The 25,002-nt window shown below is 44.9% G+C and overlaps 1 protein-coding gene across 7 annotated transcripts in view; it reads right to left on the minus strand.

The window, feature by feature from the left end:
* Positions 1–468: 468 nt before the first annotated feature.
* The window catches only part of INTS9 (integrator complex subunit 9), a 115,631-nt gene continuing 91,097 nt past the window's right edge, over positions 469–25,002 (minus strand). For all 7 annotated transcript variants that reach the window (XM_084997784.1, XM_001928998.8, XM_084997786.1 and 4 more), the window contains 7 exons: positions 21,117–21,177; positions 17,617–17,788; positions 14,175–14,299; positions 12,078–12,245; positions 6,741–6,839; positions 5,596–5,733; positions 469–1,280 (listed from right to left, as the gene is read on the minus strand). In XM_084997784.1, the coding sequence (XP_084853910.1) occupies positions 1,104–1,280; positions 5,596–5,733; positions 6,741–6,839; positions 12,078–12,245; positions 14,175–14,299; positions 17,617–17,788; positions 21,117–21,177 (940 nt within the window). In that variant the 3' untranslated portion in view covers positions 469–1,103. The remainder of the gene's footprint in view (positions 1,281–5,595; positions 5,734–6,740; positions 6,840–12,077; positions 12,246–14,174; positions 14,300–17,616; positions 17,789–21,116; positions 21,178–25,002) is intronic.

Below are 25,002 nucleotides of genomic sequence, written 5' to 3' on the forward strand. Positions count from 1 at the left end.
TCTCCCACAGTTTACTCTGTAGACAGACTCTAGGCCCCTTGAGTGGAACGGCCTATACCTTGGGAAGGAGAGACCTGTTGAAGCATCCTGTGCCCCAGGGTGGAAGAGCTGGACACAGCAAAAGTGAAGTTGCCTTTTTCCCGCCTCTAATGACAACTGCTTCCCACTGATTCTGTCCGTTCTAAAGAGAGAAGTGCCAATCAACTCGCCATAAAACCTGAGCAAGTAGTTCCGATAGTGGCATAGTTCTTAGGTCACTATAGCCCTTTGTGGTGTTCTGCTTGCTGGCTGGGTTGGAGGACTGAAGGTGAGTGAGTGGAGCCTGAGCTGCTGGTTCAAGCCCTTATCCAGAAGGTCACAGTTGGTGTTAGTAGTCAGTATTGGTGTTCTTTACATAGTAGACACAGCAAAGGTAAAGCACCTTTCGTACAATTTAAGAAATATATTAATGCACACACCAAACTAAAATTTGCTGTTCTCTTAGTTCTATATATTTTAATATTTTTCAGATACCAAATGAATACATAAGTTCAAAGTTCAACAGAACACAGAAAATACATACTTCTATACAAAATAAGTTTTATTAACAATGGGTTCACATTATAAAATACAAATAGAGGGGTTCCTACTAATTTTGGGATCGTCTTTCTGACTAGGTACAGCACTGTAGACAAGTAAATAAACCAAAAATCAAAGATTAGTTCCCTCAACTGAGGCCTGTGAAAGCATGAAAAATAGGCCACAAATCATCATCTATTTACCTCCCCTTCCAACCCTGGCCTCTTGGAAAGCAGCTGCCTCTCTCATGCTGCTACAGCTCACTGTCTTCCCAGCTGGCACCCAAGAGGGCTAGGCTCGGGAGGAAAACGAGTCTGAGGTTGACAGGGGGAAAGCTCTCACCTGCATCAGTGTGAGGAAGCTGGACAGGAGAGTCTGGCTGTACCTCCTGAGAACGTCCCTCCAGGGCTGCTGCTTTGTTTCTCACGCCAGAGAAACCACCCCAGAGACCAGCCTTGCGGTAGGGCCCTCCTTAGCCGGGCACGGGGCAGCCAGAGTGAAGGACTGCAGGGCTCGGGGACGGGGAGATGGTCGAGGTGTGCCCCTTAGAACTTCTGTAGGAATTTGAGGACAAGGTCCCTCAGTCGTACCCGGAGCATCTCATCATTGTCACAGATGATGTGGGTCGAATCTTCCTCAATCTGGATGAGTGTCTCAGCTTCCTGGAGCAGGACGATATGGCCCTTGGCTGTATCTTCCACCTTAATATCACTGAAGCCGTGCTGCTCCAAAAGAAAAAGGACACGAGGATGGTGGGTGCTCTGACAAGTAAGGGGCTGACTGAAAGGCAGGAGGATATTTCAGCAACCACGTTCTAAAAACGACACTTCCTTGATCTGGCTAAACTGAACATTCAAGGAATGGAGGAATTTGGGATACTCCTCAGTATAAATTTTCAGACTAGTACAGGACCTACTTCAGTAACGGAATTCAAATTAAAGCCCCTAAACATGCAAAATCTCATGCAGAAACAGCAGAATTCCTACAATCTGCTTAAGCTTTTGTGAGTTACTTGAGAAGCACATCCAAGACCTGGGTTCAGGAGGCTGGGGTGCTGGGCTATTCCACACCAACCCCTGTACCACTGAGGTCCCGGGTTGAAAAGCTCTATCCTGTCCCGGGAAAATGTCATTCCTCACAGCAGGATGCCACTGATGCTGTGATCTGGCAAATCCCTCCCAAGGGAGCAGAGACAGTGTCACCTTCTCTAGTGCCACCTCCAATGCTAACTCAGTGTTCTTGTGTATCAGACGTAAAGTTGAGAAAGAAGGGAAAGAAGACTGATTTGCCTGAAAAGGACACAAGAGGTAAAAACGCACTTGGTTCTATAAAACTCACACATACTTTGGGGCAGGCACAGATACTCCTCCTGCAGGAAGCGATGGGGCAGAATGGTCAGAGGAGTCAGTCAGTCAGGTCCCAGGGGTCAATTCCTGGGCATACCAGGCAGAACAACTAAACAAAGCCTTTCTGGGAAAGCAAGCTTCTTCAAGTTTTCAAGAAAAGTCAAGTGTGAGTCCTATCAGCAGGGCCGGAGCACTGCTCAGTCATGAGGAAGCAGGTACCAGTATGTTCATGGCAGACGGGGTTTCCAAGGTAACTCCCACAGGGCGTCCCCATGTTATTAGGGCCCAGGAGAGCCACACAACTCAGGGGGAACCCTCCCTTCAGAGACAATGAAATCATTAGCATAGAAAATTCCCAATAGAGGGAGAACCCTTAATATTTGAAAAAATGCAGGATTAAAGACAAGACGGCAGGGTAGAATGACCTGAACTCACCTCCTTTCACGAACACACCAAAATCACAACTAAATGCTGACCAACCATAAACAAAAAAAGACTGGAAACTGCCAAAAAAGATATTCTACACCCAAAGAAAAAGAAGCCCAACAAGAGTAGGAGGGGTGCTTTCAAGATATAAGGAAATCTCATACCTGCTGGGTGAGTGACCCAGAAGCTGGAAAATAACCATATTGCAGAGGTTCTCCCACAGGACTGAAAGTTTCAAACCCTGTGCCAAATTCCCCAGCCTGGTGGTCTGGCATTGAGTGTAGAAACCCCATAGGACTGTGGGAGGGTGCACACGAGCTTTCAGATGTACCAGGTCCCAGGGCAAAGCAGGAGCCTGGGCCAAGCCTAAGTGTGGGTCTTAGAGGGTCTCCTGGGGAGACAGAGGGTGGCTCTGGCTCACTGTGGGGGTAGGTCACTGGAGATGGAGGCCCCAGGGGATAATCATTGGTGTGAGCTCCCTGGGAGGCTGTCATTTGGAAACACCTGACCCCATCCAACAGCCAGAAGGCTCCAGTGCTGAGAAGCCTCAGGCTGAACAACCAACAGGATAGGAAACACAGCTCCACCCATCAGCAGACAGGCTGCCTAAAGTTGTCCTAGGCAGACAGCTGCCTCTAGTCACACCCTAAAATTAAATTAACCAAAATTAAAGACAAAGAAAAGGAACTTCTCTGGGCAGAAAAGTCCAGAACTAGAAACAAGAAAATTACAAATGAGAAGGCCCACTGGTAAAGGCAAACATAGCATAAAGGTAGGAAATCATCCATACACAAATATGACATCAAAACCATCAATCATGAGGAGAGTATGATTACAGGATATTAGAAAAGCATTTGAAATTAAGAGACCAGCAACTTAAAACAATCTTGTATAGACTGCTACACTGAAACATCAAGGTAGTTTTACAACTATAAACGTAATAAAATTCACAGAAAAAAAAAAAAAACAACAACCAAAAACCTCATGGTAACTGCAAACCAAAAATCTAAAATAAATAATACACAAATAAGAAAAAGCAATCTAAACAGAACACTAAAGAGAGGCATCAAACCACAAGAAAAGAAAACCAAAGAGGAAGGGAAGAAAAAAGACCTACAATAATAAATCTAAAACAATGAACAAAATGGCAGTAAGAACAAAAATATCAATAAGTACCTTACATGCAAATGGATTAAATGCTCCAATCACAAGACAGAGACTGGCTAAATGGATACAAAAACAAAAGACCCACTTCAGTTCTAGGGAACATACTGAAAATGAGAGGATAGAAAAAGGTATACCATGAAAATAGAAATCAAAAGAAAGCTGGAGTAGCAATACTCTTATCAGACCAAATAGACTTTTTTTATTTTTAGGGCCTCACCTGAGACATATGAAAGTTCTTGGGGCTAGGGGTCAAATTGGAGCTACAGCTGCCAGCATACAACACAGCTGCAGCAACATAGGATCCAAGCCAAATCTGTGACCCACACAGCTTGTAGCAATGCCAGATCTTTAACCCACTAACAAGGCCAGGGATCGAACCCACATCCTCATGGATACTATTCAGGTTCTTAACCTACTGAACCAAAATGGGAACTCCAAAATAGACTTTAAAATAAAGAATGTTAGTTACAAGACAAAGAAGGACACAATACTGATCAAAGGATCAATTCAAGTAGAAGATATAACAATTGTAAATGCATATGCACGCAACATAGGAGCACCTCAATACATAAGGCAACTGCTAACAGCCATGAACGGAGAATCAATACAGAAAGTAACACAGTAAGAGTGGGAGACTTTAACACCTCACTTACAGCAATGGACACATCATCCAGACAGAAAATCAATAAGGAAACTCAGGCCTTAAATGACACATCATACCAGATGGACTTAATTGATATTTATAGAACATTCCATCCAAAAGCAGCCAGATACACATTCTTCTCAAGCGCACATGAAACATTCTCCAGGACTGATCACATGCTGGGCTACAAAGCAAGCCTTGATAAATTTAAGAATACTGAAATCATATTAAGACCCTTTTCTGACCACAATGCTAGAAGACTAGAAATCAACTATCAGAAAAAAACTGCAAAAAAAGACAAATATGTGGAGGCTAAACAATATGCTATCAAGCAAGCAATGGATCACTGAAGAAATCAAAGAGGAAATAACAAAAATACCAGAGACAGATGAAAATAAAAACATGAGGATACAAACCTTATGGGATGCAGCAAAAGCAGTTATAAGAGGGAAGTTTATAACAATACAATCTTATCTCAGGAAACAAGAAAAATCTCAAACCTAACCTTACACTTAAAGCAACTAGAGAAAGAAGAACAAACAAAACCCAAAGTTAGTTGAAGCAAAGAACTCGGCAACTGAGATATTTAGTTTGGACATAGGCAGTACCTTAGAAGAATATCTCTTTTCCTGGAATTATTTACTAGAGTTAGTAGTAGTTCTTATAAGAAGCAGCATGAATAATATTAACTTTAGCTAATTCCTCCTCCTATCAAGGAATCTTTAATTCTGATGCCAAAACAACAGTAATCTCTGAAGTCCTGTGACTGAAGCCAGAATTTAAAAATCCTTTCAGATGAATTTTTTTTTTTCTTTTTAACTGTAGCCAGTAAATCTCTTCCTTGGAAGGAGCAGCCATCAGGGACAAGGGGTGGCATGGCTGCTGAGCCAGGGTAGGGACGACCATCCCCTAAAATGCCCGCCTGCTCTTCTCTCCTCCCACCCTGCCTGGGAATGGCTGGCCCTGCATTCCAAGCTCCTGGGGATCCAGTGATGCTGATGCCCTCTGCTCACACTGGCAACACGCCCACCCCTAGTCTTGACACTCAGCCTGGACACGCCTCTCCTGTGAGGTGGCCATGCTGGCTCTGATAGCAAGGGGTGTTCTCATGGAAGAGAAGGGGTCCACAGGGGGTAGATCCTTCTTCCTACTGGCCTCCACCTGTCCCCCCCCCAATATGTCCCAGCTACATTTTCAGAGAAAGACCTTTCTTTAGTTTATTCCCACAGGAAGCAGGGTCGGGTGGGGGTGTCTCCCCACAGATGGGTACTGCAGGGGGAGGAAGGGCCAGCAGGGGAACGACCAGGGCACCATGGAGAGGGCACACTCTCCTCTATCTCTGCCATGACTGAGGACCAAGCAGATACTCCAGGGGCAGCAGCTCAGGCAGTGGGGACTAATAACAAGCAGCAGCCACCGTGAGCGGAGCAGGACGGCCCCAGCACACGCACTCACCTTCTCCAGGGTCTGCACAAACTGTTCCACAGGGATGGAGCCACTCAGCAAAGGCTTCACAACCTTGCAGTCGGGGACTTCCTCACTTGCCCGCTTTCTCTTCTTGCCGCCTACGGGCTGGGCAGGCCTGGGTGGGGGCTGGGCAGGAGGAAAGCAGGAATCAAGAACTCCACCCATGAGCTGCAGAGATTAGTGCAGGCCACCCGATAATCTATCCCAAGCAGGACCCCCTCCAGGTGGTGGAAATACTTGGCAGGCATCTGTGCTCAGGGTCACCCCCAGCCGGATTCCCAAACAAGTTGAAGCCAACCACACCTGGAGAATCAACTCCTTTGGCAAAGACATCTTCCCTTTATCAAGATCCATTTTTAATTTTAAATCAGTTCAATTCAGGACTGAGTAAAGTCTTAATAAACCACGTTGGTGGCGGTAGGTGGAGGAGCACAGCAGCAGGATGCTGGCTATGGGGCCAGCCTGGTTGGTTATAGTCTCTCCCTCAAGAAAATGAAGGGCAGAGAAATAGCCCATAAGATGATGATGATGAAGAAAATTTTGTGAGGATTAACTAAATGCATGTAGGACCCAGCTCAGGGTCCGGTATGATGTCAGTGGCTGCTGTCAGCACATGATGCAGGGGACCAAGAGCGACGTGGCCTCAAAGAGCTGCCCCTCAAGGTGGCACATGGGCCATGAAGTGAGGTGCGGAGCCCTCCAGCTGCCCAGCCTCAGGCCACCTGCCCCAGTCTGCTGCCTTCCAGGCCCCTGTGGGCAGGAGCAGGGGCTGCGTCTGCTGTGGGGCCCTCATCCCTACCCCAACCTTGCAGGCTCAGGGTGGTGCCTATGGGAGCTTGCTGAGAGCACGTGGGCAGCTGGTGATGCTGGTGCCCTCAGAGCTGTGGACCACACTTGGGATGATGCGTGGTCCCATCTCCATGAACAATCATTTCTCTTGGCTTCTATCTCCCACGTAAGGTGTGGAGAACTGATATGCAGTGCTCTCTCCATTTCAAATCAAATCCCTCAGGTAGTCTGGTCTCCAGTATCTGGTGGTGTGGGAGGCACTGTCCTGGGGGCTGGCTGGAATGTTAGCACCTTCTTGGGAGGAATGGTTCCCCGTAAGCCCCACCCACCCTTCCCTACGATACCTGAAGAACGTGCTTGTTATCTTTAGTGTGCAGCACGGCTGAGACGGTGGCCAAGGAAATGCCAGGCTTAATCTCCATGGGCACCAGAGAGTCTGCGAGCTGTGGGGCAAACAGAGGGGTTTAAGTCAGGCTCAGTGTGAAGTGGGGGGAAGGGGAAATGCACAGCTCGGAGACGGATGGTGATAGCCCAGGGTCAGCACACCATGTGCCCCGGCCAGCCTGGTGGGAAAGCTACCAGATAAAGCGGAACTTTTAATGATTACTATTTATTCACTTTTTCTTCTTTTGAATTTTTACTTACACCATTGCAATCTAAAATGACCAAATAACTTTAAGAAGGTAAAAAAACCTCTAATTTTTAATAAAAAATACATCTTACACACACTCAATTGCAATGAAGACAGGAGGTGAGAGAGGGGCAGACGAGAAAAGATGGGACGGCGGCAGCAGGTAAATGGGCTGAGAAGAGGAAGCAAACGAAGTGCAATAATTCTTGCAGTGCTTTTCCTGGAGACTGGCTGAGACTCTCCGCAGAGTCACCCAGGTCAGGCAAGAAGACTATCCAGAGCGCTGGTTCTCAGTGTGGTGCATGGTCCCTGGGGCTTCTGAAGCTCTTTCAGGGCACTGAGATCAATACGGCTGTCATTAATAAGATGTTTTTGCTTTTTCAATTTCATTCTCTCCTGAGTGTTCACTGGAATTTTCTAGAGGCTCCATAACATGTATATCAAAACAGACTGAAAGCAAAAGGAGAGAGCCAAATCCAACTGTCTTCCACAAGCAGGCATTTGCAAGAATCAAACAGTGATCTTATCTTTTTTTAAAGAAAGATTCTCATAAAAAATATTTTAGTTATGTTAACATCTAATGGGTTTATATTGTTTTAATTTTATTAATTTTTTTTTTTTTTGTCTTTTTGCCATTTTCTTGGGCCACTCCCGCGGCATATGGAGGTTCCCAGCCTAGGGGTCCAATTGGAACTGTAGCCGCCAGCCTATGCCAGAACCACAGCAATGCGGGATCCGAGCCTCATCTGCAACTTACACCACAGCTCACGGTGACGCCAGATCCTTAACCCACTGAGCAAGGGCAGGGATAGAACCCGCAACTTCATGGTTCCTAGTCGGATTTGTTAACCACTGAGCCACGACGGGAACGCCTATTAAACATTTTTTAAAAGCCTTTAATTTTTACCATAGCAAATATCAATTGATGTAACCCTCACACACAAACGCTCCTGGGGGTCTCATTTTTCGGAAGTCTTGAGACCAAAACATTTGAGGACTGCTGGCTTAGAGGACTGGAATCTGAACCTAAGCCTTCAAGCACAGAGCCACTGTAAATACCAGACAAAAAAGAATCCAAAGACACTGTGTCAGAGTCTTTCACTTTGAGATGAGCAAAATGCAGAGAAAATGAAAAGCAAAATAATAAAAACACATTAAATAATAATAATAACAACTAGAAGTGGGGATGGTTAGTGCCACTTCTATGCTACAAATTACAGAACAAAAACTTGGACCCTTTTTGGAGGGAGAACTTGCTTTCATCTACCCGCAGCAACCAAAAAAATCCACTATCAATGCCAAATTACTGCAACAAAACAAAAAAATCCCAGCACAGGCAATATTAACCTCATGGGTTAAGCAACCCGAAGTCTATAGCAAAGAGCCATGATTTCAAAGATCCAGCAGGTTTCAGGAGGACAGTTGGTCAAAAAAGAGTCCTGACCAACCTGCAGGATGACAGAGCTAGGTATCCAGGGACCCACAATGGCACACAGGTGGGGGTGGGGCAGGCCTCAGGGTCAAGGCTGAGGTTCTATGCCTACTGTACTTGAGGGAGGGGCTTCATGAAAGACAGAACAGGGTGCTGTGCAGCCCTCAAAGCCAATCTCTTCCTCCTCTGGCTCAGTGTCAGGTTTAACAGAGGAAGATTTACCTTTTATGTTGCTGATTTAAAATGGGAATAAGGAGTTCCCATTGTGGCTTAGCAGTAATGAACCTAATAACCACGGGGATGCGGGTTCGATCCCTGCCCCGCTCAGTGGGTTAAAGATCTGGTATTGCCGTGAGCTGTGGTATAGGTCAGAGATGCTGCTTTGATCTGGCATTGTCGTGGCTGTGGTGTAGGCTGGCAGCTGTAGCTTGGATTCGACCCCTAGCCTGGGAACTTCCACATGCTGAGGGTGTGGCCCTCAAAACAAAAAAAAATGAAATAAAAATAAATAAAGAGGGAACAAGCTAACATGGACTATTTAATCACGGTGAGGATAAACTTGGGCATGGGAAATGCCAGAAGTTTATTAGTCAGATTGTTTCTCTGTAGATGGCTAGCATTTCTGTTTGTGTCTGCCTTTTGCCTTTTTTATTAAAACCTGGCACATGTGGAATATACAGAGGTCTCTTACACGCGTGGGTCTCAGATTTTAGCTGGAGGGCTGGCTAATACCCAGACGGCTGGGCCTCCCCCTGGAAGGTCTGATGCAGTAGGACTGAGGTGGGCCTGGAGAACTTGCACCTATAACAAGTTTCCGGGATGCTGCTTGCCGGTTCTGATTACCCTGAGCACCCCTACTGGGATGTCTGGGCCGTGGGCCTGAGGGCCACATTAGCACAAATCAATCAGAGGCCCTACTCTCACTTAGTTTCAAGGACAAAATCTGTATCATTCGTTAGCTATGACCTTTGGGGAAGAAATACAGCGGTGATCACCTGAGGCTTCTTCAGAGATGGAGAAGACCCTTCCTTCACTGCCTGGTGAGACCAGGTCAAATGGAGTAAGTGTACCTGTGTCATAACGTGAGTGAGATAATCCATGGAAAGTGCGGAGTACAGGCCCTGGCCCATTGTGAGGGCTCAATAAACATGATCTGCATGATTAAATAAGGGAGGCAAGGAGCTGGGCCAGCGAAATATGGAGAAAGGATAACCTGGAACCTAGAGATGAAAGAATTTTTATTCTCTTGGTCTTGCTAGGATGTGGCCTCAGGGGAGAGCAGAGGAAAGGCCAGGTCCATGCTAAGTGCTGTCAGGTGCACTAAGCGCCAGGAGGAAACTCCTGACACAGGCAGCCCTGGCCACCTCTCTCCTGAAGGGGCTGTTACTAGAAATCAAGTCAAGTGCTGAGCTGAGAGACCAGGGTGTGAGCTGCTGTACTCACAAGCCCTAAAGAAAAAGGAATATTTTCCTTTTAAAGAATTAGGCAGTCAGCCTAAGGAGCTGTATGGATCTTTCCACCAGGTTATTGCCTAACATGTGGTTTGACTGCCCCTTTATTTATTTATTTTACTGGCCTCACCCACGGCATGTGGAAGTTCCTGGGCCAGGGAGCGAACCCACATCACAGTAGTGACCCAGGCCACCACAGTGACAATGCTGGATCCTTAACCTGCTGTGCCACAGGGGAACTCCTGGACTGCCCCTTTAAAAAAATCATCCTGGAGTTCCTGTCATGGCTCAGTGGAAACAAATCTGACTAGCATCCATGAGGATGTGGGTTTGATCCCTGGCCTTGCTCAGTGGGTTAAGGATCTGGCGCTGCCATGAGCTGTTGGTGTAGATGGCAGACATAGCTCGGATCCTCTGGTGCTGTGGCTGTGGCACAGGCCAAAGGCTGCAGCTCTGATTCAATCCCTAGCCTGGGAACCTCCATATGACTCCGGTGCCCACCCCCCCCAAAAAAGACAAAAAAATTATCTTTATAACTTTCCCTACTTCATCTCTCCAGCCTGGGCTTACAGGCAGCATGCCTGGCTCCCTCCATCCGGCCACACACTGTGTGCTGAGGAGGGCACATGTGCTGTGCCAGCTCCTTCCCCAGGAAATAAGAGTGAAATGAAAATGGGTGTAAAATGTGAATGATTATCTACTTACATGTGTCTTAATGAAAAACAACTGCTTGCAGTGAAAAAAAAATCTGGCTAGTTTGATGCTGCTCAATCAATTTTATCTAAATTAGTTACTGGAATTCATTTAGATCTCCTTTATCTATTGCTCTTAATAATAATAATAAAAAAACCTCAGGTTAATTGTGGAAAAGCCTGGATGTACTGGACACTGGGGCCCTGTTCATGGCACCTGGCCTTGCTCCCCCACCAGCCTGTCAGGGCCTTGGGGGTGGGTAATACGCAGGGGCTTAGCCTTCAAACCTAAGATCTGGATATTCTTCTGAGCTCCAGAGAGCATCTGGGTACACTGCCTTTTTTTTTGGCTTCGTGCGTGGTGTGCGGAAATTCCCAGGCTGGGGATTGAACCTATGCCACAGCAATGACCCAAGCCACAGCAGTGATGACGCTGGATCCTTTAACCTGTAGGCCACCAGGGAACTCCAGGGACACTGCTTTTAATGATTGGTTTTCCTACCTCTTTTCCCTGTTTGTCAAAAACATGTTCAAGCATTTCAAGAGGCAATGGGAAGCCAGCAGCAGCGTCCCTCTGAGCTCTGCACACAGTCACTGCAGGAGTCAGCCACATGCCTTCTGCTGCCTTCTCACACCTGTCAATGGTGTACAGCACACCTCAACTGTCCTGCCTGCACCATATGCTTTTACTTTTTCCTATTAAAATAAGCTCAGGAGTTCCCGTCGTGGCGCAGTGGTTAACGAATCCGACTAGGAACCATGAGGTTGCGGGTTCGATCCCTGCCCTTGCTCAGTGGGTTAACGATCCGGCGTTGCTGTGAGCTGTGGTGTAGGTTGCAGACGCGGCTCGAATCCCGCGTTGCTGTGGCTCCGGCGTAGGCTGGCAGCTACAGCTCCGATTTGACCCCTAGGCTGGGAACCTCCATATGCCGCGGGAGCGGCCCAAGAAAAGGCAAGAAAAGACAAAAAAAAAAAAAAAAAAAAAAAAGCTCAGATTTTGCATAGCTAAGAAATAACTGGACTTCAATAGAATGAAATTAAGTTATACTAAAATGGACAAAAATGATAATCAAAGCTCACACTCCTTCCTTTTCAGTCACTCATCTCCTCCATCTATCTCTGAACTTAGTGAAACTTGACCCTCGATCCTAAATAAGGTCCAGGAAGGAGGAGAAACCCCACAGCCCTAAGGTGGTTAGGACAGAGCAGGCAGCGGCGCTTCTGTTCTCCAGGCCCTGGCTCCCCGATCACATGCTAAACTTCAATATAAGCAGTCCTCCAGCAGGCCTGATGCTGACAGCTGTTACTTCATCACCTGAAACATGAGGAGGCTCTGAAAATTTCACCCCTCTCCCCAGTTACTGGCTTAAGGTCTATGTGCTTAGGTTCACCTGTGTGTGACGCAAACCCCAAAGGAGGCCATCAGGGACTCAAGTGGGAAACCCAGGTTAACCCTGGGAGGCGGCACGGCTCACCTCAGGCATGATTTCGATCTTCTCGTACCGACGCTTGAAGGGTAGGGCGAGGACCTCGGCGCGCCGGTAGGACATGGCGGGCGGCTGGCAGTCGATCATCAGGTCCATCCTGTGGGACTGCGCTGGGGGCGGCTGGGTGTACTGCTCGGGGCAGACCACGTGCAGGGGCTGGGGTGCCAGCGGGACGGGGCCAGAGCAGCGAGAAGGAAGGAGGAGGAGAGGAGGCCATGAGGCAGAAGCAGGCCATCCCCACTCTGATTCTCCCTTCCTAGCGCTCAGGATCACCTCTTGGTGGTTTTGAATGTCCGTCCTCTCAAACCCAGCAACCAGCGAGGGAAGTTGGCAGGAAGAAGGACAAAAGTTGCAGGGAACACCCCTGACCTGCTGGCTATGCTGATGAGTGAGGAATTTACTGCCTCGGCTTGTACTTGTTTCTCTTTTTTCACTCCATTTAAGTCACTTTGATGGTGACATTTACCCGAGTGTCTGCAAGTCCCTGAAGGGCAGTCTTCTTGTCACTTACCAACATCTATTGGTACAGCTACTGGCTGCTTAGCAAGACCTGAGACTTTCTGTACTAGTTTGGTTTTCTGGGGTTGGAGTTTTTTCTGGTCTGGATCTGCAGGTCTACTGTTATTAGGCAGTGGGCAACGGTCAGGCCATACCTTCAATTGTGTGTGACACACTGAATCTGACAGAATTTTTTTTTTTTTTAACAAAATGTCTCATTATCTTGAGAGAAAAATAATTAGTAAGCCAATGTTACTCTGGACACATATCACCCAAGTGGAAACTGATCCTGGCACCCAGAAGAGTCACTGCTTTGAGTCAAGCATCTGGACCAAGCCTCAAGTTCCCAGAACAAGGCTTTCAACAGGCCCAAACAAGCTGCATTTCAAAGAGCCCTTGTCCCTCAGGACAGACACCTCTCCTCTTCAGAGCCACCCTTCCTTCTCCTTCCTGCCTGGTTAGCATCTTATGACCCTGTCTCAAAGCCAGGTGGCTCCACAGTCACCACCCAAGGACTTTCCCCAGGTTTTCCTCTCCTGCAGTGGAGGCCGGCTTAGGGACTGTGGCCTGAAGTCACTCAGGAATGAAAACAACAGGCTCGCAACTGCTGCTTCCAGCAGCATGTTGATGGGCACTCTGTGGGCTGTCAAGTCGCTTGGGTAAACCACGTCACCTGACTGCTCTAACCATGTCTAGAGAAAGCCCGTGTTCTTTCCTTGCATGGCAGCAAGCTAGGGGTCACCGTCATCCGTCACCCCTGTACTCCCGAGGCATTCAGCTTTCTCTGTTTTCTGTTTCCCTGTCTTCCAGTTTCCTGTGAGCACCTCTCCTCCTGAAGTCAGAGGTTCTGTGACAAGGAGGAAAGCAAACTTCTGACTTGTGGGGAGCCAACCACGCCTCGTTCATTAACTGGGGAGGAGACAAGAGACGAGCCAGGGCACCCCAGGGCTCACCTAAGGTCCCAGGCGCACCAAGGTAATGGGACGGCAGATACCTGTTCTGAGCTGCCATCCTCAACTCCTACACCCCTCCACCCCCCAAAACACGGTCCACCCGAGTGGCAGCTGACCCAGGGCAGTGAGTTCTTTCCCATCCTTCATCCCATTTCTTTCTGTGCAGATGATCTTCCTTTACCTGCCCCTTCTCTCTGCCAGAAAATGCCAAATGAAACAAACAAAAGCAAATACCCAAACCCAAACAAACAAAAAGTGTAAGAACGCTGTTTGTGGTGCTAATTCAAGTGTGTAACAAGAACCCAAGGTATGTTTCAGTTCAACTGTCTTTCCCTTGACGAGTATGTTTCTACAATGACTTTTTTCTGGTGGGGGGAGGGGAGTGATTTGCTTTTAACTGGGCACAAATAGTCCTCATTAAAAATAATACACTCGGTTTCTTTTTAGAGTAGTAACTCCTTCCACGGTACAAAGCTATTCCCCTGGGGCCTGCGGGGTACAGGGCCCAGCTCTCTGCAGACCCTTGAGGGAAGGGAGAAAGGCATGCAGCTCCATCCGCCCGCACCACACCACAGACACCAACTGCATGGGGCTGCCGGGCCCACGGGGGGCACCTCCATGGTTTCCCTGTTACCTGCACTTCTTTGAGCAGCTTTGACACTTGGATGAAATTCAGTCGTGTATCAATGGGGCAGTATATGCATTTCATGGCCAAGGGCTGGTAGGGAGCCAATGCTTCCAGGTATGAGAAGTCAGGTTCTAAAGAGAACACAAGAAAGAACATTTAAAATGCAGGCAGCAGAGGAGCAGCCAAGTGAGGAAGCAGCCCAGCAGACAGCCAGATCCGGGGGGTGGGAGGTGGGGGGAGCTGGGTTCCCAATCACGGCAGGGAGGGGTGATTTAAGAGTGAGGAGGGGGAGGGGCTAGACTGACCACTGCAGGATGGACGTTCCACTGGAGAAACTGGTGTGAGCTTAATGTTTTCCAACAGATGGAGAGAGAGATTAGACAAATGAGGGGAGAAATAAATGGGGGAGAAAGGAAAGCTCTTCTTTGCAAAAAAATGCCAACAAATAAATGTAAAAGAAATGACAGCATTGAAAAAAAAAATCACCATTTGACAATCATTACAGTAATCACTTATTCAGATCAGAACCATCAGTAGATGCTAAAAAAAAAAAAAAAAACCCAAAAAACAAAAACCTAGTTAAACGCTTGGGGAAGACCAGGAGAAGTACATTATCTCAAAGTGTCTCCCACAAGATACTGACTAGATGTAAAAGTGGTGACTTCATGGTGGAGAAGCCAGGAGCTCAAAGATCACCCCCAGGCAGGAGACAATCATGTGCCTCCTCCTTGACAGGATGCACCTGGAAGGAAAAAGAAGGAACTTGACCCTGTATCCACACAATGCTTGTTCGAGGCTGCAGTGCCCCATCGGCAAAGCCAGAGAGGCCCCGGGAACCATCCCTGCCACACTGGCCAGTCTGCTGTCTCCAGAGCCTCTCACTGCAGCCGGCCTGCCGGGGACTGTTTACTCCGCCCCAGGCAGCTGCCCATGTCGGGCCAAGGGCACTGGCTCAGTCCTTGTGTGAAGAGCAGTAAGGAGGTTCCTGACACAGCCCGTGCCCCATGAGGACGCCACTTCCTACAGCCCCAGGTTTCCACCTGCCATCCCCAGGAAGTCACCTGGTGAACTCAGGATAACTCACAGGACTGCCAGACTTTTAAATGACCACCCTTCCAATGGACCCTGTTTCACCAAGAAGAACCCTGAATCCCGCAGATAAGGCCAGCAAGGCTGCCTGGCAGGATAGCTGCCTCTCTTTACTCCCACAGTTCTCATAATACTGGAAAAAGTGGTTCAAAACCTAGCAGACTTCATAAACAACAAAACTTGTGCTCTGGAAGGGCAATAAACCAGTTTAAATTTAAATTCGTTACCTAGGCGAATGTCTGGGAATAAATGTCATGGACAATCACGTAGCCCCTTGCTTCTTAGCTGGCTGAAGGGACGTTTATGCTATAGTCATACTTCTTACTGTGCCTTTGTAATACTGTACCCACTGTCACATCAGAGCCCACAGCTCCTCAAAAAGAACAGGAGAGAGACCCCGTTGGTCCTACTATAGACAACTTTCTCCAGGTAACTTCCTGCTTGGCTGAACTTGGCAATGGTGAGGTCCTGGGTATCATAAATCAATGACTTATGGTCTGACTTCCTCTGCCTTTGGCTAAAAGGGGGCCTGGGAGGGTGAACAGCAGCACACAGCAGCTGCTCTTTTTTTTTTTTTTGCTTTTTAGGGCTGCACTTGTGGCATACGGAAGTTCCTAGGCTAGGGGTCGAATTGGAGCTCCAGCTGCTGGCCTACACAACAGCAACAGCCACACTGGATCTCTGACCCACTGAGTGAGGCCAGGGATTGAACCCGCATCCTCGTGGATATTAGTCGGATTCGTTTCTACTGCGCCACAAAGGGGACTCCCCAGGAGCTGCTCTTCTGAACGTTCCCACACTCATGGCCAGGCCATGGTGTCCCCCTACTAGACGTAAATAACCTCACACAGTGCTGACCTCAGATATAGCCACTCAGTGACAATGATGGATTAAAAATAAGAGCCCTCCACGATCACGCCTGAATGCAAAACCACAACACTGTCTAAACCGCAAAACAAGCAAACACTACCCTATCCTGGCTCCGTTCTTCTTGCCTCTTGGATAAGAATCATTAAGATATCCAAACAGAGGAGCTCCTGTCATGGCACAGTGGTTAAAGAATCCCACTAGGAACCATGAGGTTGCGGGTTCGATTCCTGACCTCGCTCAGTGGGTTAAGGATTCGGTGTGGCCGTGAGCTCTGGCGTAGCTCTGATTGGACCCTAGCCTGGGAACCTCCATATGCCGCAGGTGCAGCCCTAGACAAGACAAAAACAAAACAAAACAAAACAAACAAAAAAAGATATCCAAGCAGAGAACTGCATCCTGATGGCCCGCAACTCAGACAATGAACTGTTTCAAAAATCACCTAACACGAGGCTCAAACCCATAAGAAGCTCTTTTGAACCTGCCCTGGGGATGTCTCCCACTTCTCCAAAGCCACCTCACCATAATGAGTCAGTTAGGGTGTGTTTCTGGTGGCCAGGAAGCTTTGGGCATAACCAGACTCTTCTCCATCACTCACATCTCAAGAGTAATTAAAAACTCTAAAAAGGCAACTGGTACTCTCTCAACAGCCTTTTGTGCCAGGCACTGTAAACAGTGCTTCCCTGCAATGTTCCACTAGATGCACAAAGCTGCCCAAAGAGAGATGTGCCGACAATTCCAGTTTGCAGCAGTGAGGAAACTAGGGCTCAGAGACATGAGTAACCAGGCTTAGGGTACAGTAACTTGGAACAGATTTTACATCAAGGTGTTTTTTTGTTTGTCTGTTTGTTTATTTTTGGGCCGCACTCGCAACACGCGGATGTTCCAGGGCCAGGATCAAACCCACACCACAGCAGCAACTCGAGCCTGGTCCCTCACTTGCTGTGCCACAAAAGAACTCCTAGATCAAGGTTTTTTACTTCATTGCTCATGAGAATTTCAAATCCCAAGGCTGAAGACCTTGAACTGACAAACCAAGAGAGTGATTAAGTAAAATCCCTAACTTGCCCTCATTAAAGGATGAGTGTTATTCTGAGGGATTCATCTCCGTAAGAAAAACTGTAAGCCAGAGTAAACTGTAACCAAAGGAAGTAGTTCCTAAAGGATAAAACAAGGCTGGTTACTAAATCGCTGTAGGTCTCAGACAGCTTACAAAATCCTATCAAAAGCAGTTCTAGACCAGAAATCTCTCTATAAAAACAGATGTGAACATTCCGTCCAGCGTGCAGTGATCTAATAACAGAGCGTCTTGCTTGGCTCTTACCCTTTCCCTTCTGGTCTTCTTATCCTTTGGTATTTATGACAGAGGTGTTCATATTTACATTTTACCATCAAAATCCTCCCAGGGTTTCTACCTGATAGGTACATCCTACCAGGTGTTCAGGGCCAGTCCCAGTGGAAAGGGCGGGGTCTTGTTTGTTGGTTTATTTACCTGTAAATATGACGGTGTTGAGACTGGATTTTCCCCAGAGCTCCATGAAATGGACCACATCCCCAAACCGGAGGGACGGGTGTCCTGTGAACACCACACATGGCTGTCTGAAGTCGTTGCTGAAGTCTCCGTGGATGCTGGGGTAGTGCTTCAGCTTGTTGGTCTGGATGAGCTGGAAGAAAACATGTACAAAAAGCACATGAAGAGTCAGCCTGCCTAGGAAGGGAAAACCAGAGTGTGGGAAAGTGTGCGGAAAAAATTAAAAGTACAAGAGAATTGCCAAAGATCCAAATTTCTTTACCTCCAACGTGATTTTCTCAAAAGACGCGACCTTTTGGTACAAATACCATACTTAATGGAGACTTAAAAAAATTTTTTTTACAGCCACCGCTGGGGTACATGGAAGTTCCTGGCTTGCGGTCAGACTGGAGCTGCAGCTGCTGGCCTATGCCACAGCTATGGCAACACTGGATCTGAGCTGCATTTGCAACTTATGCCACAGCTTGCAGCAATGCCAGATCCTTAACTCACTGAGCAAGGCCAGGAATCAAATCCACATCCTCAGAGAGACATTCCTGGGTCTCTCTAACCTCAGTGAGAACTTCCAAAATTGACATTCTTTTTATAAACTGACTGGACCAAATCATTACTTGCCCCAGTTAAATGGGCAAGTAGCCCACTAAGAGTCTAGTTCTACTGTATCCATAGATGGCAAGGAAATGAATGGGATTCTAAGAAGAGCAGCAGGTCTTTGCACACAACTTAAGTCACTTTTTAGGCAAACTAAGATAAATTCATCATTTTTTTTTGCAGGGGTTGGGGGGGTAAATGCATCTACTTTTCCAGCTGACTCACTACCTTTAACTGTCCAGCATTACCTTTGTGCTGATTTAAGGTGCAAATCATATAACCAATGAAGCCATGAGGTAGGCATTCTGTATAGCAATGTTTTAGCAGCTCTAAGAGCAGAACCATATCTTATGAGCACTGGTCACATAATACTGACTCTCACCTCCATCACACCCTAATACTGACAAGTGAATTCCAGGAACCCTGATCGTGCAACTGTGGTCTTTCCATTTCCTAACTGTAATGGGAACAGAAGTCATCTGTGACATATATGTGGGTAAGAATGTGGTTAACGCCCTTAAAGAACAAGTTCTAAAGAACAGCTAATTGCTATTTGGGCAGAGGCAAAGAGACTTTTAGTGGCAAAGCCCACCACAAAGTATGTTTCGCTATATTTAATTTTCTAATATTACATTTCTAGCCTGAATTTCATGGTAGGAATGACAGAGCTTCCAAAAACCTTTTGCTACTGTAAGAGAGTATGAGGATGGCAAATAACTCCTCAAAACCTTCCACTTGACATTCTGGTTCATGAAAGACCTGTCCCTCAGAATAGGAAAACAGTCAAATTTAAAAAAATTAGCAGAGTTCCCATCGTGGCTCAATGGTAACAAAGCCAATGAGTAGCCAGGAAGATGTGGGTTCTATCCCTGGCCTTGCTCAGTGGGTTAAGAATATGGTGCTGCTGTGAGCTACAGTGTAGGTCGCAGATGCAGTTTAGATCCTGTGTTGCTGTGGCTGCGGTGTAGGCTGGTAGCTACAGCTCTGATTTGACCCCTAGCCTGGGAACTTCCATGTGCCATGGGTGCGGCCCTAAAAAGACAAAAGATTAAAAAAAAAAAAAATAGCAAGACATTTGTTGCAATTTACTTTTTTAAAAATTTAATTTATTCATTCATTAATTTTACTTTTTAGAGCCACACATGCAGCATATGGAAGTTCCCAGGCCAGGGGTCAAACTGGAGCTGCAGCTGCAGGCCCATGTCACAGCCACAGCAATGCCAGATCCGAGGCACATCTGCAACCTATACCACAGCTTGTGGCAATGCTGGATCCTTAACCCACTGAGTGAGGCCAGGGATTGAACCCATATCCACATGGATACTAGTCAGGTTCTCAACCCACTGAGTTACAGTGGGAACTCCTGTTGCAATTCACTCTTGAGCCAAATAGTTAAATGCATAACAAATAAATCAATGAATATATCCCTATACATAAATATCAGCACAGACATCCCAAACTTGCTGAAATTTCTATAAACTGGAAACTTCCATTTTCCCATATGCACATGAAGAAACAGTATCACTGGTTACTCAAATCCTCCTTTGTCCCCTTCTAGTGCTCCGACCGCCACTCCCAGGATAACCACTATCCTGGCCCAAGTATCACAGATGAGTGTGTGTTTGAACTTTCACATGAATAAAAATCACACCATATCTACTCTTTTATATTTGGCTTTTTTTTTTTTTTTACATTAGTGAAATTTGGTTAAATTTATCTACACTGTTGCATATACCTGGAGGTCCTTCGTTCTCTTTGATGTAAGATTTTCCTCTACAGGAATATACCACAAAATCCATTCACCTGTTGATGGGCATTTGGCTACATTTTAGCACAATTACCAAGAGGGCTATGAAGACTTCTGTGCAGGTTTCTGGGAGACACATCTGCCTTTCTATTTAGACAGATTTTAGAGATGGAACTGCTGAGGGACAGCAGAGTCACGATCCTAGGTTCAGCTTTAGCAGAGACTGTCAGTTTCCTAAAGTGGTTACACCAAATTAAACATCCTTTTAAAAAAATATAACAAAAAACTGGGAGTAACTCTTTTGTCCAATAGTAAGTTCATATGATATACTATGGAGTATTAGGCAGCAATAATAACAATGATACACAGAGAAAAAGGTCCATGACACACTGTTCAGTGAAAAAAACATTGGAAACAAAATTGGACACATACTCAGTCATATAAAAACACTCACTGGTTCTGTGAGGAAGGGGGAATTTTTCTTTTTCTAAACTGAAATACTGTTTTCATCATTAAAAATGTATACCCATGACAGACATAACTCAGTGAAAAGGACTGTGACAAGTAAATCTGTATGAAAAAATGTTAGCAGTAGATATTAGAATAAAATTCCTCACTTGGGAGTTCCCATTGTGGCAGAAACGAATCTGACTAGGACCCATGAGGCTGCAGGTTTGATCCCTGGCCTTGCTCAGGGTTAAGGATCCGGCATTGCCATGAGCTGTGGTGTAGGTTGCAGATGCGGCTTGGATCCTGCATTGCTGTGGCTGTGGCATAGGCTGGCAGCTGTAGCTCCGATCTGACCCCTAGACTGGGAACCTCCATATGCCATGTGTGCGGCCCTAAAAAGCAAAAAAAAAAAAAAAAAAAAAAAAAAAAAATTCCCCACTTGCTCAATGAAACAGAGGTAGGCTATTACTGAAGAACATACTGTTAACATAATGTGTTAATAAGAAGAGAAAGCAATGAATCTTGGAGTACCTCACTGCTAGCTTACAAGGGAAGCAAAGGGCTGTATCAGTTTACCTTTGGATTTTTTAAAATCTAATGACGTGTTATCTCCACCCACCTCCATTTATCTATATTTCTTTCTTGCTCTGACCCAGTAAGTCCATTTTCTTACCTCTGCATGAGGAAAAGGTGGTTCTGGGAGATACACCTTAGTCTGTTTGTTGTGACAAAGCCTTTTAAAGAGGAAAAACAGATCAGCATATTAGCCAGGGAACACAGTAGCATTTATTGCCACCTAGTGGTAACAGCGCAAATTCCAAATACTGAAAATTTTTATTTTCCTGCCAGTAAAACTTGCTGTGAATAAAAGCCAGCACTTACAGAGTATTCAAGACATAAGTCTCTTGTAAGCGTATTTTTTAACCTTTGAAATTCCTCAGTAAATTTTTTCCTTAAAAATAAGCTTATTCTGGAGTAATTGTAGGTTCACAGGAAAGTTGAAAAGACAGGACAGGGTTCCCACGAAACTTTCACCTGTTATTCTCTAAGTTAACATCTTACATAACCCTGATACATTTGTTGAACTAAGAAATTAATATTGGTATGTTACAATTAACTAAACCCTAGCTTTATTCAGATTCTTCCAGTTTTTCCACTGATGTTCTTTTTCTTTTTTTCTTTTGGTCTTTTTTTTTTAGGGCTGCACCCATGGCATATGGAGGTTCCCAGGCTAGGGGTCTAATTGGAGCTGTACCTACACCACAGCAACACAGGATCCGAGCCGCATCTGCGACCTACTCCACAGCTCACGGCAATGCCGGATCCTTAACCCTCTGAGTGAGGCCAGGGATAGAACCTGCATCCTCATGGTTCCTAGTCAGATTCATTAACCACTGAGCCACAACGGGAACTCCTAATGTTCTTTTTCTGTTCCAGGATCTATTCCAAGATATCATAGTGCATTTAGTTGTGATCAATTTTGAAGAAAATGTGATACACTTTTTCCAGAGACATAATGTTCTGTTTTGTATATCCACCATTTCATTAACAGCAGAACTGGTAACTCAAACTGGAGAGTAACTAATCTCTCCACTAACTCTACATCAATCTAGAGACACCACAAATGTTTTAGGTGGCGTGCGTTTTCCCCTTGTTAGATATGACATTTAAAATATGGAGATTTCTGGATAAAGCAAATGTGGCAAAAAGTTAACAACTGTTAAAATCAGGAATGTGGGTGTTCTATAGTTTTGACATTTATAAAAGTTGGAAAAAATATATGTAGTGATGTATGTTTGTTAGAGCCTGCTTCTAAGAATTCTACCAGAATATAATTAAAGCATTTCAACAATTCTAACAGATATTAATTTTTGTGGAATAATTCAGGACTCTAGGTTTTGGATTTTGTCTTAACTTAATTAATACAATCTACTATCTAATTTTTCCTACCCTTAGTTTATTTTAACTGGATTCCAAACACATCGCTTGATGTCCTTTCTAAAAGAAGATGTAAATGTGGAAACATGGTATTTTTGAATGGTTACTTAATATCTAAACAGATACTAATACTGTTATTATTTCAAATTCAGGAAGAGAGTCAAATAAAAAAGCTTAGTTTAAAAGTTTAATTTAGATTTTAGCAAATAATAATATGTTACATCAATTAGAATCAAATAAAATTATAAAACTAAAATACTTCTGTAAAAAAAAAATTGAAGAGCTATGTGCAATGTGATCCCCTGGATTGATTTTGGAGTAGGAAACTAATATTAGTGGAAAAACTGGTGCAATTTAAATAAAGACTGGAGTTCATTTAGTAAGACTGTGCTTATAATTTCTTAGTTTTGGTACAGGACACAGTAACACGTAAGTGTTAACACTGAGGGAAACTGAGCGGAAGGGAGTTTGTAAACTATCTCTGCAAATTTTCTGTACCTAAAACTCTTTACTAAAGTAACAAGTTATTATTTAAAAAAAATTAAAGACAAAGTTGAAAAAAGTGTCAAAGTGGGAAAAATATCTGCAGATACAACAAAATGTTAGTTTCTTCATTAATACATTTAGAGTTCAAATAAATAAATAAAAGTACAACACCTCTGATAAGCAAATGGGAAAAAAGGAACAATTTACAGAAGACATAAAAAATTTTTTGGAAAGCAATTTAGATTGTCTAATGAACATTAAAAATATTTACACACTTTGTTCCAGTAATCCTATTTTTAGTAACTTACCTAAAGCAAAAAATGTAGTCAAATATACACAGAATATTAATTGGAAATTTATTACTGAAAGGAAGAAAATTGGAAAAAGGCTGTCCCAAAGGCTGTTTTAACAATAAGACAATAGTTAAATAAATTATACTATATATACATGGTGCAAATGACTTAATAATTCACTAAAGCAAAAATTATGGTTTCAAAGATTTTATAATGCTCCAGTTTAGTATTAAAAAATTTAAAGGCAGGGAGTTCCCATTGTGGCTCAGCAGATTACAAACCTGACTAGTACCCATGAGGATGTGGGTTGGAGCCCTAGCCTTGCTCAGTGGGTTAAGGATCCAGCATTGCCGTGAGCTGTGGGGTAGGTCAGACTCAGACTGGATCCCACGTTGCTGTGGCTGTGGTGTAGGTCAGCAGCTGCAGCTCTGATTTGATCTGACCCCTAGCATGGGAACTTCCATATGCTGCAAGTGGGGCCTTAAAAAGCAAAAAGCAAAAAGCAAAAAAAAAAAAAAAATTAAAAGCAGGATTTACAGTTAAATATTCAGCATGACCCATTTATAGCAAGAAGAAATACATCAGAAGCTAATAGTGGTATCATTTCTGGACAGCGAAATCATGTTTTTTTTTTTTTTTCCTGTTCTTTGTAACTTTTATCTTTTTCTATTTCTTTCTGGCTATGCCTGCAACATACAGAAGTTCCTGAGCCAGGGATCAAACTCACATCCCAGCAGTGACCCCAAACACTGCAGTGACAATGCTGGATCCTTAACCCACTGTGCCACCAGGGAACTCCTCAGCTTTTTCTATAATAAACATGTATTACACATATTAAAAACTGACAAATATCAAAAAAGCAGAAACACAGAAACAAGCTACTCTTATTTTAGTAGTCCTGGATTTTACCCAATCAGGACTTAATCTGACAATAAAAAAAGTATGTAATGGGTCACAAGTGGACTTGAAGGGCACACACTTGGCTAGGACACCATGCACAGAGGTCCCGGGGGCTGGCCCAGGAGCCTGCATTTTTCATTGCTTTTAACTGAGGATCTGGATGAAGAAATTCAAATATGCTGATTAAATGTGCAAGTGCTACTGAAGGTGTACTATTACTTATTCAAGATTACCCTCCTATGTTGGAGGAGAAAAGACTCTAAGCAAAGGATAAAATTCAGTGGGTACCAATAAAAGTGACTTTTTATTGTTAGTAACAATAAGTTAAATATAAATAACGACAAAGAATAGTATGGACAAACATTTAGTAATACGCCATGAGATGGAGAGGCCTGCTTGAATCTAAAAACGTTAAAAAAAAAAAAAAAAAAGGACCTTGACAACAAGTAAAATGGGGAGGAAAAAAACTGTGCTTTAAAAGGGAGAGATAGGAGTTCCCTGATGGCTCAGTGGATTAAGGATCTGGTGCTCTGGCTGGCTTCAATCTCTAGCTTGTGAACTTACACATGCTACAGGTGTGGCCAAAAAAAAAAAAAAAAGAGAGAGAGAGAGAAAAGGAAGAAGAGAGAGGAGGGAAAAGAAGCAGCAGGAGGAAGGGGGGAGGGAGAAAAATGGGAAGGACACAGAGGGCAGTGTGTTGATTGGAAATATTGTACAAAGATGTATGTTGTACAGAAAGATATGCAAGTCTCTTTAGCAGCTTTGTAGAGTATCAAGTCTGTGAGGCGACCACACTCCTAAGAAGGTTTAAGCACACCCTTAAGCACACACCTGTAGGTGTGTCACAGCCCCATTCTAAGGCACTATTAGGTGCATTGTAAAGATTAAGTTAATCTTTTTCTTTCAACCCCTCCCTTCCCTTTTTTTGGCCAGGGGAGTTGG

The sequence above is a fragment of the Sus scrofa genome, chromosome 14 (assembly GCF_054392235.1).
Source record: "Sus scrofa isolate SSC_HxYL_T2T_F1_AM1 chromosome 14, Sscrofa_HxYL_maternal_Yorkshire_Landrace_v2.0, whole genome shotgun sequence".
In the NCBI taxonomy this organism is placed as follows: domain Eukaryota; kingdom Metazoa; phylum Chordata; class Mammalia; order Artiodactyla; family Suidae; genus Sus; species Sus scrofa.